At 40.0% G+C, this 17,379-nt stretch overlaps 1 protein-coding gene across 2 annotated transcripts in view; it reads left to right on the top strand.

Moving 5' to 3' along the window:
• Positions 1-17,379, top strand: part of grid1a (glutamate receptor, ionotropic, delta 1a) — a 104,769-nt gene that overhangs the window by 77,684 nt on the left and 9,706 nt on the right. For both annotated transcript variants that reach the window (XM_069659005.1, XM_069659004.1), the window contains exons 7-11: positions 3,075-3,176; positions 4,349-4,546; positions 5,765-6,095; positions 8,983-9,121; positions 16,604-16,799. In XM_069659005.1, the coding sequence (XP_069515106.1) occupies positions 3,075-3,176; positions 4,349-4,546; positions 5,765-6,095; positions 8,983-9,121; positions 16,604-16,799 (966 nt within the window). The remainder of the gene's footprint in view (positions 1-3,074; positions 3,177-4,348; positions 4,547-5,764; positions 6,096-8,982; positions 9,122-16,603; positions 16,800-17,379) is intronic.

The raw sequence follows: 17,379 nt of genomic DNA, 5'->3' as shown, positions 1-17,379 counted from the left end.
ACCCGCTTTTATAATTAGATCGTGCCGTGCTTGCCTGCAGAATTGGACTCATTACCCACATGTGGTTTAAGATCTACTTATGTATTTTTTCTGAGCAAATTATAATGCAGTTAAAAAACTGTAAATACACACCGCAAAGCCAAATTATATTTACACTGTCATCTCCATGAACTACTTCTCTCTATATCGTCGGCGTGCACCGTCCTTACATAAGGACCCTTAGAAGACACATTTTCATGAGTGGCATCCTGCATAGAGAGGAAAACATTCTTGTACACCCACACAAGCTGGCGGTATAAACATGACAAACAAGCAGCATGCAGTGAAGCTATAGCAATGCAGGGTAACTCTTAAGGCTAGTGTTTGTTTCGGGTCACATGCTCTGCAGATGTTTTTTTAAAGAACAAAAGATTTAACTCGTAATGAATTAATCTTCTGAAGTTTCTCCAATCCTCTTTCATTTGCTCACATGCCTCCATTTCATTCACAGCTGAAAGCCTCTGTTTCTTCCTATTTGAAGTGACTGTTTTTTGCTCTTGATTGTATAATTGTTTGCCTCAGCAAATGGTGTCACTGACAGAGATTTATGTTTCTTCTTCTTTTTCTCATCTATCTCGACTGGTAGCCACAGGGAACATCACAAGAATACAAAAAAACACATCACGACAATACACTCACATTTCTTTGGCTCTGATATTTCCAGGCCTAAAACCAACTGCCAACATCCAATCAAGTTAAAGAGCAAAGGAGCTTCAATAATTCAGCGAGAGTTCAAAGTTAAGTGCAGGACTTGTGATGAAATCTTGAAGCTTAAAAATATCTCTTCCCCTGTTCACGCTTTTGATCTCTGGTACCTTTTTTCGACTTAATATTGAATGAAATGTCCAGAGCCGTTTTCTCAAGGGCCGTCACTCTTTCAGCATTTTGTATGAACCTTCCCCCTCTGATGAAAGTGAGTCGTGTAAGCTGCCTATTAGGATTCAGTTGAATGTAATTGCGCCAAAATGAGACACGTGTGCCGTTTCTGCCGGACAGAGATGACCAGGTTTGAACTTGTGCTGGGATAGTTTGGCAGCAATCACACAGAGTTAGAGCGTCATAGACAAATAGTTAACAAGGTTTTCAGATACATTTAATCCGAGCATATCCCTGACTCAGAAATGTGTCACTACTATTTATTAGCCAGTTTTGGCTATTCGTTCCTGTTTTTTTTTTTGGTCAGCACCACACAAAACTCTTACCAGCTTACATGCCCTGTAAAATGCACGTTTATCAGAACCAGCTGTCAGCTAGACTTTACAACATGTCTAGCCAACTACTTTCTTAGTGTTCCAATTTATGTCACCGCCATTTATATCAGTTTAATTGGATGAAGGATTTGAGTTGGCTCGTGAGCTGAAGTAAGTTTCTAATATGAAACTGCTTCAAGTTTTTACCAGTTTTAATTAGCTAGTCTGTTTGTTTTGGAGAGGAGCAGACCTCTGCGGTAAATTCAGCCCCAGGTAAGAACCTTAGGAACAACACACACTGAGGGAATCTCAACAGCAGCTCACTTTGCAAACTAGCTAATAAAAAAGATAGCTACAGTTCACTTCGCAAGCTAGCTAACAAAAACAAGCAGTTGCAGCTCACTTTGCAAGCTAGCTAATGAAAAAGATGCTCTACAGTTCACGTCGCAAGCTAGCTAATGAAAAAGATAGCTACAGTTCACTTCACAAGCTGGCTAATGAAAACAAGCTAGCTACAGCTCTGTTCTCAAGCTAGCTACCGAAAACAAATTAGCTACAGACCCTTCAGACGCTCTGTGTCCGCCAAATAAGAGCGTCAAAAAAACATTTAACTCAACATGAAACTGCTTTATTCTGTATTTTTTGCCAGTTTAACAACCAGGTTATTTGTTTTGGAGAGTTGGAGACCTCGAGACAATTGCACACAATAAATATTGAAGGTTCATTTAAGACAGTTTGAAGCTTACACTCTGCCATGCTGTTGCTCATTGCTGCACATTTTACACTGCATCATTGTACTGGTATTTGACTGGCAAAATGCAAATTTACTTGTGGTCCTCTCGACTGATGATTCTAAATATTTTTAGGCAGAAGCCTTATATTTAATAAGACCGTATGTTTTCAACATATGTTATATTAAGTGACCTGAATTCAACAGAAGGTGCTGGTAGCAAGTAGGAAAAACATATACATATTTAAAATGGCATAACAGTTGCATTTAGAAATTATCAAACTGAAAAAAAGCCTTTTAAAGCTCACTTTTCTAATGACCTCTCTCTCATAGTTTTGGAGAACAGTATACCGTATTTCTGTGGGAAGGTATCTAGACGAGGCTGCACTCGATGGGGCACATGTGCTTTGGCCAGAGAAGGCCTGTTGTTTGGCCCTGGGCCACCGGTCTTGTCCTGTCAGCTCAGATCTTATGGACCACACCGAATGATGTGTCAGATCCTCGAGAATACTTGTCCAGCTGGCAGCACTGATTAAGAATTGAACAAACATCAGCTTCACAACTTGAGACATAACTCAGAATGTTGACAGAGTGGAATGAGAGTTTAAAGATCAGATGGTTAAGATTCAAGAAAGAAACTCAAACGGATGTGTAACTTGCCTGAGACGGTATTTGCAGGGTTTTTATGCTGCAGTTTAAACTTAATGAGAACAACTATAAGTCCTTTTTTTAATGTTGTACTTCTGCTTCTTCTTTCTCTCATCATCGTCATCATCATTATCATCATCATCCTCTTCATCACCACGTCCATCTGTATGACTGCTGGTAAAGTATACTGTAGTTTGCTTACAAAGTCTTACAGCACATACATTCAGTGGCAGAGCTGGATTAGAGGGCCTAATAGCATTACCAGCTAGCTTTACATTGGCCACTCAGTGTTGAATATCACTACAAATTGAGTAACAAAATGGCAGATAGGATGATGACTTACTAATAGCCCTCTCATGTTGATGATAGATTTATTATTGAGGTGTTTGTTTCTCAGAGACATGCCCCAGTTTTTTTCAATTTTTCTCTCTTTACTCATTCATCTGATTTTTCTGTCTCCCTATTAGCTGGCATCTTGGGACTCCACGCGTGGATTGAATGGTAGCCTGAAGGAGAATCGGATTGAGAGCGGTATGCAGGGAGTGACGCTGAAGATCGTAACATTACTGGTAAGTTGTGGGAGTACACTGAGTGTATTACCACTTGACCTGAGTAGGCAAATATCTGAGTAAGAAAACACACGGCACATTTTAGAGGCAAACACATGAACACACTTCTGATAGTCTCTCTGCCTACTAATTATAGAACACAAACATAATGCTGTTGATGCTCGTTTTAACAAAAAAATAGTACCTGGTCCCAGGTACTTTTCAGGGGGAAAAAAGCAAGTGATGTTCAAGCAAAAGATTTAATTTGAACCAAGCTGAGCTCAAGGATAAGAGTAGAAAATAGACTTCTTCTCAGGGTGCTGTTATCGCAGGCTGAAGGAGAACCAGTGAGGACAACACAGGACCTTGAACAAGCAGACTTCTAATAATCTAATCATGCATTTTCTCTTAGAAGACAAACTTTAAGGTCATCTTATTCTGCGAATCTAGAGTGGCGTAAAGCAGATTAAAGTCAACCTCGCATTGCAGCAGATTTTCTTCAACTTACTCCACCAACCCTAGCAGTTAAAGTCACTTTCCTTCCCCCTCTCTTAGTTTTCCCCTTCCTCATACATGATTTACCTGCACCGTATTTCTTCACATAAGTTCTGCTCAGCTCTCCCCTGGCAGCGTCACTTAATCAAGTCATTTGCCTCAGCCCACTTTGACACCAACCCCTCCTCCCTTCTTCGTCTCTCTCCACGTCTTCTTCAGCTCTCTTCACTTCTCCTTCAGCCGCTTAATTTTGCCCTGACACTTCCAACCCATAAAGAAGAGCCATCGTGGTGTGCGATAAATTTAAGATGGCAATTTCCTCGTTGATGAACCATAGCAGTTGCCATGGCGCCATGTGTTACAGGTCAACAGTTGCTGCAGAAACTGTTTTATTAAGATGAAGTTTAACTTAGATCACCTTAGAAGCTCTTCATAAAGGTGTCACCCTGAAGTTCTTAAGATGACTGAATGTGTCCTCGCCTCGGTCGCCCAATCCTGCCCCAAGGAGATTATGGTGCATCTTGATAAATGACGGGCCTTGATTAAGTACACATGCCCTACTTTTTTCCTCAGGTCGACAATAAATCCTGTGCTCAGAGACAAAATCTGCACGCATTCACATTTCTCAGCATCATCACTGTCAGTAATGTGTTATCCTGAAGTTCCTTCAACCGGCTGTACAATTTTCCTTCAAACAGGAGGAGCCTTTTGTGATGGTGGCAGAGAATATTCTAGGCCAACCCAAGAGATACAAGGGTTTCTCAATCGATGTCCTGGACGCCCTGGCAAAGATCCTGGGCTTCAAGTATGACATCTACCAAGTCGGAGATGGGAAGTACGGCTCAGTACTCCCTAATGGATCCTGGAATGGCATGATTGGAGAACTCATTGGCAAGGTTTGTTTGTTTTTGTTTTATCTCTGTCAATCAATGTCCAGATTTAACTCCGAATCACTGTTTTTTCTGGGAGTCGGGCCACATTGTCTTGTTTTGCAATGGGAGCCCTTAGCAAAGAGCAAAAGATTAGGAAAACATTGGACGGGGCCAACAACAAACAGCCTGTTTTTGCAAATCAGTTTTCTCCAGAGAGTGACATCACAGTTTGGTTGAACTGGGTCGGATTTGGGCTTTTCTGAGGGACACTGATAAAGTTTGAGAACTTCACAGAGGCTGTAATAGATCAAATTGATAACCTACGTTTTTGTTAATAATTTCAGACATTCTATTACTGTTAGGCACACGCACTCTCATTCCAACAGCCTTAATACTGCTGTTTATTAGAGAGACCTGTGATTAACACTGACAGAGTGAACAATGCGGCTGCCACTAGTTCCAGCATGTGTTCACTGAAATTGCTGTCAGCAACTGTTGTTTAACACTTGATTAAACACACAAATCGTGTTTCCTAAGACTTACTTTATTGTATTTACTGATGAATTATCACCATATTTTTCAACTTAGAAAAAAAGGACTTGATTCCAGCAAGAAAGCACCTCCCAAAAGGCCTAATGATATCCCAATTCTTTAGCTTCAAAGTCAATTATGTATTGGATAGATGGATGACAGAAAGGCATGGTTTGGTCTGACAATGATGAAAGACTGTGTCAGAGATCACAAAGCTACATATAGAATTGATCCGTCTGACCAGGGAGGAGAGAAATACATATTTTTTTAGTACTGAAAATGTGGACTGACGGCGGCTCTTGCAGAAAAGTTTCACTGGTAACAAACTGATACATTTTGTTAGATTGGAAATGAAAATGTGCACACCAAATTTCCTTCCAATCTGACCATTACCTTTGGAGATGTGCCAGAAAAACTGAGGCCTGGAGGTGTTTCTACAATAAATAATGGTTCTGTTTTGTAGTGAATATAGAGTGATGGAGACACAGTTATAAACTGAAAGGTTAGCATGGGTCACCAATCACAGGGTCACCAAAAATAAGTTTTTATCTCAGTTCAGACACAGTTTTCATCATTTTGTTTTCACAGACCAACCTAACCTTCTTACTTTGTGTTACGGAGGTCAAATATGCTACATTCTCTTTCAGTGTCATTCAAAATGTTTTCAAATAAAATGTATTAAAATGGGAACATATGACTCTCCATCCACAGCGAGCAGACCTGGCCCTATCAGCCATCACCATCACCCCGGAGCGCGAGAGTGTGGTGGATTTCAGCAAGCGCTACCTGGACTATTCTGTGGGAATCCTGATGCGCAAGTCAGAGGAGAAGATCAACATTTTCTCTTTGCTGGCACCGTTTGACCTGGCAGTGTGGGCGTGCATTGCTGCAGCCATCCCAGTTGTGGGCATCATGATATTCCTGCTCAGGCGCATCCAGGCGGTGCGCTGCCAGAACACTGCAGGAGGCCATCCACCACCTTCTGTTTCCACATCGCTTCAGAGCGCCATCTGGATTGTATACGGTGCTTTTGTGCAACAAGGTGGGTGACATAGTTTTAGTCTGGCCTCAGAAACATGCAAGGCAACGGTTAAATGATATGATTGTTATACACTGGAGGGCCAAAGCTAGGCAGGTGTCCATGTCACAAAATCATACACTCCAATCCATTACCAGTTAACACACAGGCTGTGTTTAGTCATAAATTCAGTGCCATTGTTGAATGATTGCAAAAACCAAGCTGCTCTTGGTTTACAATAGTAAATCATTAAACAACAAGCACCAGGAAACTGTAATGTAAAATCCTAACAAATGATAAAATGCAAAGTGAGGAAAAATCACTGAAAACTACTTCAGGGGATTAAGAACAGAAGATTAAAATAAAAACAACACCAATCAATAAAATTGCATATGTGGACGTCAGTAAATGCTGATTCAGTAGTGAGGCCTTTTGAGACATAACGCCCACCCTAGCATTTTCTAAAGGTGCCCTTGTCAAGGAGAACAACCCCTCTTTAGGTCTGGTGGGGATCCAGGTATGTCCAGTTTGGATAAATGACTACTTCAGCAACTGATGTTAAAGCCTCAAACTGCATCTATCAAAGTCTGGCACGTTGCCTATGAGGCTTTTTTAACGCAACACCCACTGTATTTCAAGAGAGCCTAAATTCTGTGTCTTTTCTCTGTCTCCCTTTTTGTCCTCTCATTTCTGGCTCGCGGTCTAACATTGCCACTTTTTGTTACGGTCAAGTGGATTGCATTAATTCTGCGGATGACGTAGGTCACTTTGATGTGGGTCTGACTGCTGATGCATCGTGTGCCATTGTCAGGGAGGATAAACTTGGCAACTGTATCCCCCACTGATTTCATAATGAAATAACAGCATTTCCCTGGGTTTTGTTGTGTGATCTGTGCTGATTAACCTATCTACCTACAGACATGCTGACTTTCCTCACAGCTTTTTTCAAACTACTTTTTCTTTTTGTTGAATAAGAAGGTCGGGAAGAAGGAAATCATATAAAAAATAACACTTTTTCACTATGATTATAACGTATAGTGAATTTGTCTCAAAGATGACACAGACTGCAGCACCGTGGACAGTTGCAGCGGGTTACAATCCAAAGTTTCCAGATGCACATTTCACATTCACTGACCTTAAGAAATCAGTCGGAGCCATGTATAATAAAAATGACTGATGTCGGAGTGCTGTGCATCCGACAAGGCCTTCAGTTTTTTTCACCAAGCTGTCCAAAGGGCGCAGCTGTGTTGATTGTGACACTCTCAGACAAATATGTTTTCATTACATTTCACACTCCTGAATCTTTCAGATGACATTTCTATGGCTTTACTCTTCAAAATTAGAATGCGTGCTGACATTTTTCTCATGCACCTCATAAGCTATTGGATATTTGGAGAGAAAGAGTCAGTATGACAGACAAAAAAAATAAAGACAGAAAGCTAATGTGACCAACCAGTTTTTTTTTTGTCCTTTAAAGCTCCTTTGAGGAGTTTTTCCCTGGTTATGAAACAGACTGAAATTAATTCTGATGACTCTATATGAGCTACCAAAGCAAACCAGACCATCAGCAACATGATTGATTATTTCTATATGGTCATTTAAATGGCTGGTGGGAGGTAGGTGTCAGACGAAGCGGTTAAAGCTCCTGTGAGGAACTTTTGGTTTGTGTTGATTTTGGCGCCCCCTGTGGACAAAGCTGTACCTCTTAATCTCTTTGTCCTGTACATTCTGAAGTGGTGGTTTTTAACAAAAAAATCTTAAAAAATCTTATCCTGATTTCTTAACAGTCATATATATAAATAATATATATAAATAAGGCAGCATGCACGCCAGTGGTTTCAGTTCATAACCAGTACCAAACTCCTCACAGGAGCTTTAACGGCAAGCTGCCATTGTTTACATTTTCCAGGGCAAAAAGTTAAAGTGAGGAAATATGACTGTTAAAGAAAGCAGGATAAGATTTTTCTGTTAAAAGACACCACTTTAGCATGTTAAGGACAAAATCAGTAAAGAGTTAAGGGATACAGCTTTGTCCACTGGGGGTGCCAAAATCGACACAAAGCGAAAGTTTACGCTCTTTGGAAAAATTGGACTAGGATTTGTAACCCGAAAAATAATAAAGTAACATTTCTTGGTAGATGAAAAGTGTTACCACACAAGAAAAAAAGAAATTACAGCTTACAGTCGAAAAAAAATGGAGGCAATTTAATGGTATATGACATATTTTAAATGTGTGCTATACATTAGAAGATTGCCCAATAATTACCAGCTGTCTTTTCTAAAGGCTTACTAGTCCATATTACGATTGGGATTTGAGAGCCTATAGGAAAAAAACTGACAGACTGTAACTGAATAATCAGTTTACTTTCCAGACACACAACAAATGTTTTTTTTTCTCATCAAGTTGAACAATGCCGAAATGTCGGAAAAAAGTCTCTCCAAACATATGGTGTTAATTTTAAAAGGCTTTATTTTCTCGGCTCTCTTTCAGTATAAAACCTAATTGAAACAATAAAGATGGGCCACAATACAATTGTAATAATAATAAAACACGCCTACACATTTTGGAAACAATACTTCTCACTTCCACATCAGATGTATGACATAAATACATAAGTTTCTTCAATCTTATCGCAGTGCATGTAGCATTTTGGCATTAGGACTCGATAAGCTGTATGCCTAATTACAACTAACAATGTGTATTGTAACATCGGGCTTGACTTAAACATGGCGTCCTAACTTTGTAAAAAAAAATGTTACAACGTTGCTAAGAGACAGAACTTAACTAATACCTGCAAAGCCTGTGTGTTACCTGTGGTTTTTTTACATTTTATGTTAGCTTTCATTACATTTCACACTTGAATCTTTCAGACGACATTTCTGATGACATTTTGTGTTTGCGCCTCCACAGGCAGCGACTCCATCCTGGGTTCGGTTGCTCTGCGTATCGTCATGGGCAGCTGGTGGCTCTTCACCCTCATCGTGTGTTCGTCCTACACAGCAAACCTGGCTGCCTACCTCACCGTGTCACGCATGGACAATGCTGTCAGGTAAGGCGCAACACCTTAGTCGAACATTTGCAATCAATCAGTCCAATGCACCTGATCCTCTTCTACTGTAGCCGCCACGCATCAGGGGCCTTCAGTAAACACCTACTCTGATGGATAAAGGAGGAATAGTTAAGGTTCTTTTGTTTTGTAGAAACAGCAAAGAAATTACACCTGTCACATGTACTTCTTTATGATATGTCTCTTACCATGTGAATGCTACATTCAATATGCAAAACAACCTGCTAAATATTAAGGATGTCTTCAGGAAGGTTTTTGGCACCAATCCCAATCTCAGTGCTAAAAACTGGACATCTCCAATGCTTAGTCTGATCCTCTACTTTGATACTATTTTTTACTCTTATTTATCTCAATCTGGATGTTACCCTCTAGACTTGACACGATATATTTCATGAGCATCTGATTACGAAAGGTCCAGCTTCAATGGGAAAGCTTTACCAAAGCAATCTGTTGAAGAAGACAAAGCACTGATAGACGGCTGGAACGACTTTGATGTGTAGAAATTGCATTCCCATCCTCAAGCTTATGCTCTCACGTAATCATTTCAGCTCCTCCTGAGACGTGCCCACTACAATACTGTCTTTATTATGATGAAAGCTATTGGAGTTTTTTATGCTGTGCACCGTGTTCTCTTGAAGTAGCATAGAGTGTATTTTACAATATTTATACGACAGGGATAAGAGCTCGTCGGCATCAGCTGCACTGAGTCCAGTGTTTGGTCTGTCTGTTTGTCTGTAATTTTTGACCCACTGACTAACAACAAGCCTGTCCTCAGTCTAAATGCCACTTCCTAGCAAATCCAATTTGGTGTGCTGTCTCTCCCCAAAGAACAGGCAGAGAGGCATTCGATTGCATTGGGTCAGTCTTCTGCTGATCAAATAGCCACATGTGGACATGTGAGGAGAGGGAGCGAATGCTAAGTAGTACCAGACACACACACACACCTGTGACGGCGCATGTGTGTTTATGGTTTGCAGTGGTCTGTGAATCACGTAGTATATTTGATACAGTTAAGGGAACGGAATCACACGATTGCATTTAGGAGTTAGGAGTGACTGTGGCCAAATTTTAAATTGGAACAATCACATGCCGTACATGTCCCTGTCTGCATTCTCAGTAGTAACCACTTTATGAAATCCAAAGCCTGTGTGGATTTCACCACTTGGCTAATCTAAATTCATTGTGCAAAAAGCAATAAAACTAGAGACAGACAGAAGCACTCCTGAGAGAGGCCAACGGTCTGTTGGGGAGAAACTTTTAGCAACCAAAGTTATTTGTTTAAACTAAAAAGCGCTTTTTGTTTGTTAGAGGAGAATACAAGAACAGAAAAGAACAATACCCTATGATACAACAGCCTCTGTATGGCTTCCTTTATTGTCAAAAGTTTCCCATCAGCTTAGTCTATTCAAATCATTTCAAATTTTGTTTTTTTCAGCCATTATTTTGAGCTCAGGTAGAAGAGAACTTTCTTTTGTATTCACTGTTTTCCTGACGTACATAAACACTTCTTTAATTGCGCAGCAGCAGGTTCTCCTTAGCAGCAGTGCATTCCAATTAACTCTGCTGTTCCACTCCCCAATTACATATTCTGTGAGAGTAAATACTTCCCAAAATGCAAACCTCACTGTGAGCATTTTTGTTCACAATCTTTTGTAACCTTGACTGTAACTTGCTAGTAGTTAAATCTGCCTCCTGGCGTCTAAAGCAACACAGAAAGCAGGGAAAATAGCAGGTACATAGAATATTTAGGGCAGGTTGATTAACATTTTAGAAGGATGAGGTATATATTTTTAACCTGAATTTGTACGCCTTAGGGTCACATCTCACAGACGAGGTGTGGAGATATAATTGCCTGTTTTTATTACACAGAAAGAAGATATTACACCTTCAGTCTAACCTGGAGACTGGGAGTCATTTTAAACTTGCTTGTGGTTCTCTACCTGCCTACTTAATGTCCATACAAGATCTTACATACAAAAAGACGTAGGGCCTTTCCGGGGATAATCAAAGTGGGCGTCTTTTAAAGCACACCAATTTATTTATCAAATAGCTAAACAGGTGTAATTTACCACATAAAGCCCAAGGTGGCCCACTCTGGATTAGCCTGTAGTAACCCCTAGTACATGGTAACCCCTAGTTCCATTAACACAAATTAGGCCCTTTAAGAGAGAAAACTTGCCGCTTGCGCATCATTTTCACAGACGAGAAAAAGGAATACATTTGGCAAATTTTTCAGTCTGAACTGGATTTCACTTCCTTTGAAGGGGGTCAACTGCGTTTTAAACCTTTGTGCAAGTAGTGGGGAAAATGTACCCAGGAAATGGGTTCTTTGGTGAGGGGCTACTCCTGCCTTTCATTTCTGACAGGCAGTAAATCCTCATTGCTTTTACATGCACTTAAGTAACCAAGCTACCCAGAGAAACCAGGTCAGGCAGCTTTACATGCATGCACGTCAGTAATCAGATTTCTCCATCACCTCAGGATCTTATTTTGAAACCTCATCTGAGCTGTAGTACTGACAGAAGATGCTACTTCCCAACTTTTTCTCTGTGTGTGTGTGTGTGTGTGTGTGTGTGTGTGTGTGTGTGTCTGTGTGTGCGTGTGTGTCTCAGAGCAGACTGACAAACAGATCTTACATTTCCCTCACTGTGTGAAAGTGTCTGTGTTTTACAAATAGTATAACATCACTCCACAGAAATGTCTCACCTTTCATCCAGCCGCACAGCTATCACTTTCCCTGTCTGCAGTCCTGTCATGCACATACATACTTCTGAAAAGATAGATAAGAAAAATATGGTTTCTTTTATACCTGGAGGAGATATCATTCTTCAGGAGACATCTACCTTGGGAAATCAGGTGTCTTTTAATCCGCAATCCTGATCCAAAAAAACCTTGTTTTCTCATGTGTGTGACGTCAAAGAAATCAGTTTATGGGAAAAACCGACTGTAAGCTGGATATTAAGTTGTATGTGAATGCACAGACTTAATTTTTAAAGAGGGGGAATTATGCTGTTTCAAATTTTAAGGCATATATATCATTTTTCAATGTTGGATGTTCAGACTAAACGTGGGTGAAGTTTAAAATCTGCAGGTAAAAGTGTGTTTGAGTAATCCCCAGGCTTCTCAGCTCAGTCTGCAGGCTGCTCTGAACGCCAGGTTTCACACAGTTTTTTCTACACGCTGCACTCCTCAGCAGGCTTCAGTTTGCTGGCCATTTAGAAGAAAGTGGGCTTGTAGGAGCGGGGTTTCTTACAGAGACGGAGCTGACTGAGTCGTTTCAGGCAGAGGCTGTGTGAGAGCCTGCACAGAGCACCAGTGTGAGAAAAATGATGAGTTTTTTAAACTGGAAATTATGCTAAGCTACTCCACAGGTATCACAGAGTGAAATATGAAGCTTTACATTAGCATAATACCCCCCCCCCCCCTTTAACTTCCTCACAAAATGCACTGCTCCCTCACTGCTAGTTCTGAACTAGACCTCTGTGGTCTAACTAGAAATGTAGTGTGTCTTTCTATGCAGATGATACCCTAAGTTTATCTTAAACTGTGACCAAAGCTCCACAAATATTCGAATTGACTGGATATCTCAAAATTGGCCAATTTTGATATTTCTCTCCTGCTTTTGAAATGTTTGTCCTTGTGAGTTTGTTCTCTATCACAAATCCAATGTCCAAGGATTCAGACAGATATGACTTGAATTTCAAAAACAGAGTGAGGTGCAGTCCTGTTTCCTTTATTTTTAAAACATCAACATAACTCTCTTTACTTCACAAGTCAGTCACACACAGTGGAATACTAATAAATACACAGCAGCTTCGTTTTTTTACCAGTGCCAAGAGACGATACCCCCTCCTTTTGTGATCTGTGATTAAGGATGTTTCCTACTGAGTTTGTGCTTATGTGCTGCTGCCAAATGTGCCGAAGCATTTTAATAAATGCGTGTATGCATGAAACATTAATTAGTTGTAATGCAAAACCTTTGTCCCTAAATGTTATACTTACTTCAGCAAACATATGCATATCACAAAATGTCTCTGCATGGCATTTCCTGTCTCTGTAAACAATCCTTTACATATAAACCTTGGCAAACGTGAAGCGACGCTCTTTATTTCCCACCACAATACACACAGTATTAGTTCCCTTTTGTAACTCTATGCTATCGCACATTAAACTGATTAGGGGAACCCTGTAGTCTTTTAAATTGCTTTACTTGTTACAGCCTAGTTTAAATGTATAAAGGTGTATACAATCATGACCAGCGGTGCAGCCAGCCATTTAGCACCTCTGATTCCTTTGAGAACACCTAACAGGCAATTAGTGCCATGCAGACATAAGAAGAGAAAAATACAATATTCTTTTGAAGCTATTGTCGCCGTAAAAGTGCATAGCATAGAGGGATAAACGTGGCGTGTGTGCGTGTGGTTTCTTTTGTACTTCTTTCAATCTTTGGTTTAGGCATAATAGCTAATGAACCGGGGGCTGGGTTGGATCTCTCTATTGATCGCAAATCAAAGTGTAGGCTGTGCTGCTTAGAGACAGAACAAAGGAAAGGACTTTTACACAGGTGACAGATGCCCTCAGTACATACAAGCATCTACTACATATAGCCCTTGCATGAAATTATCACTTCTTATGTATAACTTAAACCTTGTGTTTGATTGTCACAATATGCCACCATCTGTCTATTGTTTTTCATACATGTTTTTCTTCCAGTAAGGGGCTTTAACATGTTTTGTTTATTCTATTTACTCCAGCTTTATGGATCTAAATATAAATATAGTGTTTATTTATCATGAATCTAGTTCCACATGTGTAGATGCTTGTGTAGTTTAATTGAGGAGACTGTTATACAGCATCATTACACAGCTGTGCTAAATACTTGATTCTGATTGGTTACAGCTTTCCGAGGTTTGCTATATCTCCATAGCAGACCGTTGTAATGAAGAACAGACCATTGCTAGAGATGCGGCTCTAATCACACAATCAAGAGGACTAACTGTAATCATATCAATCTGCCAAAAGAAGTCCGGTAAATTTGACTGTTTAATTTTGTCTGTTAGCAGAGTGAAAAAAAGAAAAGAGACATAACAGCAGAGAAAAAGCAATAAAGGTTAAACGATACAAAAACTGAAGGCTACGAATGAGAGATCTATGAAACTGAAGACGGCACATGAAGTAAACATTAAACAGAACACAGTACGGGATACAGTGGTGTTTAAACACGGTGAATGGAAAAGAAAATGTCAACAGACTCTGACAGTGACGAGACAGAAAACTTCAATCAGGTGCTGCACTGATTCCTGCGGTCCTGTTCACAATGTCTTATGTTACTATCAGTGGAAATGTTTCCATTTAATGTGAGTAATATTAGCTAGGTTAGCTCATTTTAATGCGAGTAATAACAGCTCGGTTAGCTCATTTTAATGTGAGTAATATTAGCTAGGTTAGCTCATTTTAATGTGAGTAATATTAGCTAGGTTAGCTCATTTTAATGCGAGTAATAACAGCTCGGTTAGCTCATTTTAATGTGAGTAATATTAGTTCGGTTAGCTCATTTTAATGTGAGTAATATTAGCTAGGTTAGCTCATTCTAATGTGAGTAATATTAGCTAGGTTAGCTCATTTTAATGTGAGTAATATTAGTTCGGTTAGCTCATTTTAATGTGAGTAATATTAGCTAGGTTAGCTCATTCTAATGTGAGTAATATTAGCTAGGTTAGCTCATTTTAATGTGAGTAATATTAGCTCGGTTAGCTCATTCTAATGTGAGTAATAATAGCTAGGTTAGCTCATTCTAATGTGAGTAATATTAGCTAGGTTAGCTCATTTTAATGTGAGTAATATTAGCTAGGTTAGCTCATTTTAATGTGAGTAATACCAGCTAGGTTAGCTCATTCTAATGTGAGTAATAACAGCTCGGTTAGCTCATTTTAATGTGAGTAATACCAGCTAGGTTAGCTCATTCTAATGTGAGTAATAACAGCTCGGTTAGCTCAATTATGCATTGTTGCACCATACAGGCCTCTAATTTAATTGTTGGAATAGTCCAACATCATTATCTTGAGTTAAGCTATTAAATTCCTTTTTTAGGACAGTCTCAGTGATATAAACTGTCTTGTGATACTCTAATGTGTTGATTTTCTAAAAACTGCACAAAGCAGAATGTCAAACATATCAACCCTATTGCCGTTAAGTAAGTAGGTAATTTTCAGGGTAGATTGTCGATCAAATTACATTGCAAGCAAACTCTAATTAAAAGGACACTGGCGTTCTGCAAATATGAGGCTGCACAAAATTGCCAATAATCTCTACTTGTAAAATACAGCTGCTGCATGGAGTCTCATTTCTCACTGCTCACATCTGCATCATAAGTATTTCAATTAGGGGAAACTAGTTATCAAATATAAGTATTTATAATGTAGATTAGAGTTTGGTGCAGGCTCTATTAGGAGCTAATGACCTAAAAGCTCCAAACCTGGTCATCATTACAGTGGATGTGGTTGGAGTCATGGTGCTGGTGGTGGCAGGGAAAGTGGTGATGGGAAAGTATTTGCAGAGCAGCAGGCAGCGCGTTGCAGGTGCAGCTAATTTGCTTGATAAAGCAGACAGTGATTAGTGGTTTGCCCCAGCGTGCACAAGAGAGGGAGGTGGTGTTTTGAGGCTCACTGATTGAATTGAATTAAAAGCTGAATTTGAACTAGGAGGGGAATTCTGTACATGAAAGGATGGAAACAAGTAGGTGTGGGTGCAGTAATTAATTAAAGAGGAGAGGGAGTGCAGCGCAAATCGCCGTCTACCACAGCGTTGTCTCGTATAAACACACTTTGACAACGTAAATATGGAAAAGAATGAAGCCGGAACTGGTTGTATGATGCACAAGGTGTATTTCATAGCAGCAGAAGTCAGTGATTTGAGTGTTATAGTGTCAGGTTTCTGTGCAGATTTTCAGACTTGACAAGCGTTTCCTAAGTCGATGATTTCTTGCATCATACGTAGATGTAGAGAAGTGGGATTTTTAAAGCTGACATATTGTAAGCAGTAACAGATTTGCTGGCAGCAGAAACGCACTAAAGCCTGTGCACGGGTAAAAATAATGTTACCAGACATTAACAGAATTTATCCTTATAAATACTCAGAACTTCTTTATTGGGCCTTTATTTTTAATAATGACTGCTTCATGTTGTTTTCGTCATTTAAACTTCAATCTTTGTGTGCAGCTGTCATTAATAAACTGGGGAAAGAGTAGACCTTTTATGCTCTCTGCAAATGATTTCACACTGTGTTTTATTACAGGTACTCTAACTTTGAAAACAGCCGTACTTCCTGCTGACAGTCAAATGATTACAGATCTCTACATGAGGCAAAGTGAAATGTGCTTCTTTTAAACGCTTCAGAGAAAATCCTTCTGTTTTAAACTTGCTGCTTAAAAAGCTGCTTTTTTGTTGTTGTTTTTTTAAACTGCAGGTCGTTCCAGGATCTATCCAAGCAGGTGGACCTGGTCTACGGGACAGTGAGGGAATCGGCCGTGTACGAGTATTTCCGGGCCAAAGGCACCAACCCTCTGGAGCAGGACAACACGTTCGCTGAGCTCTGGAAGACAATCAACAAGAACGACGGCTTTGTGAACTCCGTCTCCAGCCCATCAGAGGGAATCAAGAAGGTCAGTATTTATGATGTCAGAGGACTTATTCTGAACAAGCTGTTGCTGTGAAAACCAACCTAGACTTTAGAGGGCTGCAGGAAGGATTTACTGTATTTCTGTAGGCCAACACAGACATTAGCACGGCCCTGTTTCCCTTGACAAAAAGCCAATGAGGGGCTGCTTGTTTAGCTCGCGCGTCCTATGTATAAAAGCTACAGTCCTTGATGCGGCGGCCCTGGGCTTGACTCCCACCTTCGACCCTTTGCCGTGTGTCATCCACACTCTCTCTTCCCTTGTTTCTGACACTATCCTCTGTCCTCTCTTTCCAAATAAAGACATAAAAGGCCCAAAAAAAAAGCCTTCCGATGTTATAATAATATATTAATCTTCACAAATGAACACCACTTCTAAGATTTTTGCCGTTTGGTTGGAATTGACAGACTGTGTTCAGCATGATGACGCTTAATGTCACCAACAGCCAATGTATCATTTCAATCAGGAGAGACTGCATTATGAGTGAACAATTATTTATTCACAAGTTCGGAAAGATGAGAAATGTGCAAAGTCTTTGGCGATCAGACTCCATCGTGATGTCTTC

This window comes from Semicossyphus pulcher, unplaced genomic scaffold, assembly GCF_022749685.1.
Source record: "Semicossyphus pulcher isolate SPU_LCO1_2020_fin unplaced genomic scaffold, fSemPul1.0.p SCAF_12, whole genome shotgun sequence".
In the NCBI taxonomy this organism is placed as follows: Eukaryota; Metazoa; Chordata; class Actinopteri; order Labriformes; family Labridae; genus Semicossyphus; species Semicossyphus pulcher.
The sequence above is the reverse complement of the archived record's forward strand: the minus strand, read 5'-3'. Positions and strand labels throughout refer to the sequence as shown.